The sequence below is a fragment of the Dichomitus squalens genome, assembly GCF_000275845.1.
Source record: "Dichomitus squalens LYAD-421 SS1 unplaced genomic scaffold DICSQscaffold_458, whole genome shotgun sequence".
Classification (NCBI taxonomy): Eukaryota; Fungi; Basidiomycota; class Agaricomycetes; order Polyporales; family Polyporaceae; genus Dichomitus; species Dichomitus squalens.
In genome coordinates this window covers 92-2,192 of record NW_006767340.1, presented here as the reverse complement: position 1 = coordinate 2,192, position 2,101 = coordinate 92, and the positions used below count along the sequence as shown (strand labels likewise).

Sequence of the window (2,101 nt, the reverse complement as noted above, 5' to 3'; positions counted from 1 at the left end):
TTCAGAGAATACTGTCGGAGACCTCAAGAAGCTCATCACGGCCCAGCAATCCAAGATCCAGTTCAAGAAATTGTGTGCACCTCCTTCTCCATAACCAACACTTTTTCTCCCTATGTCCCCACGTCCTTTACTTTTTCTCCCTGAGTCCCTGCCATCATCACCACATTCCTCGGCGACACAGAACTGACGTCCCAACCAACCCAGGTACACGATCTAAAAGGATCATATCACACTTACGGAGAATGAGATACACGATTGCACAAGTCTTAAGATGTAGTAGTCGACGATCCGCCGCGGTGTGGTGCGGCGTAATCTATTCCCTCGGAGTCTCGTTCCTCATGCCCGCGAGGCTGATTAATTGTTTAACACGAGCTGCGATTGTTGTACTTGCGATGTATCAATACACGGTGTATGTCCTCCTTCCCATTGGCCTTCAACCTTTCCACAGTCGCCCCCCGGACTTGTCGAGGGCCTCCACGATCTTGGACTCGCGTTGGTTGGGTGCGAGCGCGAGGCACGTCGGAACGTTGTTCGGCTGCTCGATCCAGAGATAGTGCGGGATCGGCGGGTCAGCGGCGGAAAGGAGGCTAGCAAGATGTTCGACGCTCGCCTGATCGACAGTCTGAACGCAATATGGATCAAGGTGGGTTCGAAGAGCGAAGTAAGTCGACATAGGAGCGGGCGGAACATGCATCAGTACACACCTGCATGACAACCTTGTTTCGACGATGAGGGACAGGGGGCGAATGAGGGCACGAATGTATGCAGGATGAAGGGGCACTCGAGGCTCGCGATCCCACTGAAGGACTTCTACAGGAACCCACCACCCCTAGCCAGGCTCCTCATGCGGATGCGCCGGACGCCGTGACGATCACCTCCGACCGCTCGAGCTTTGTGTAGGGCCCAAAGAAGGGCGCTCAGGATGGTTCATGATTGCTGAGCGAGGACGTGCGTATGGAGGGGAAGACGCAAATATTGCTAGAACGCGCATGGGGTGGAGGGGTGACTGGTGTAGGTGCCGGGGTTGGTGGAGAGCCTCTCGAGGGCCCTGTGACTGGGGCGCTGGATGGTGCAAGAGGTCACCAGCTGGTCCACGAGCACCGACCTCGCAACCGGGAGGAGGGGGGGAAAGACTTCGAGTGCTCTCGCATGAGCGGCCTATCCAGGTCCATGGCGCCAGAGGAGCGTGCAACGGCGCATGCCGCGGGTCGTCGAGGACAACAGAAGGCGGGAGACCACCGCGGAAGGGACCCGGAGAGTTCCAGCTCTGCAGTTGAGGAGGGACAGGCAGAGGGAGGTTAGTTGGTCCACTCCGAGCATCAAGAGATCTCAGGGCTGCGTGCTGCCTTGCATCATGAGTGGAGGACCTCTAAGGCCAGCGAGTTTGCATATGCTGTTAGGTGCACGTCTTAGGGGCTGGGAGCAGCGGGGAGCATTTGGCCAGTCGCCTGAGCGTTCTTGAGGAGAGCGAGACGCTGAGTGACACCAGTGTTGGTGGAGTTGAGGGAGGGAGACAGATATCGATCGCGAGACAAGAAGAGGAAAGCGAGACGAGAAACAGAGACAGGACAAGATGCCTATACGGCAAGAGACAAAGTAGTAAGAGATGCGAGGCTCGAGGGGCCAAGTGCGGAAGTTAGACGCTTGAGGCGCTTGCCAACGCAGATGTGTCAAGCGTCTACAGCCGGTTTCAGCTCGCTTGTCGTGAGAGCGTCGCGCCGCGTGTCGCGCATTTGCCTGTTTTCCCCTCCTAAGCGCCCCCAAAGGAACTTCGGACGACGATATCTCCTCGACAGCTCAATGTAACCACTTCATTCTTGCGTATTCTGGCTCAGGATTACGACGCGCAGGGCACGGTATTGTATTGAAGTTGCGCCAACTCGACGTCACCAACTTCTGGGCATTCCCGCTCTCCCAGCTCCCTACTCGACTCGGACAGCGTTGTTGGCTGAATGGTATGGCGTACTCTCCCGGAAATTGTCGGAATGGTGAAGACAAGACGCTACCGAGGGCTCTGTGTCAAAAGGCGGAGTGTCCAGCGACAATCACGTCCACCATAGGGTGGGCTCGGGTGGCAGCCCTCTTGGGCCAGCTCAAAGTC

The 2,101-nt window shown here is 56.9% G+C and overlaps 1 protein-coding gene across 1 annotated transcript; it reads right to left on the bottom strand.

The window, feature by feature from the left end:
• Nucleotides 1-433: 433 nt before the first annotated feature.
• On the bottom strand, nucleotides 434-673 carry DICSQDRAFT_74738 (uncharacterized protein; the record flags this gene model as incomplete). The annotated part of the gene is made up of 1 exon (XM_007371907.1): nucleotides 434-673. One exon carries the CDS (start codon nucleotides 671-673, stop codon nucleotides 434-436), a length of 240 nt encoding a protein of 79 aa, XP_007371969.1.
• Nucleotides 674-2,101: the final 1,428 nt, after the last annotated feature.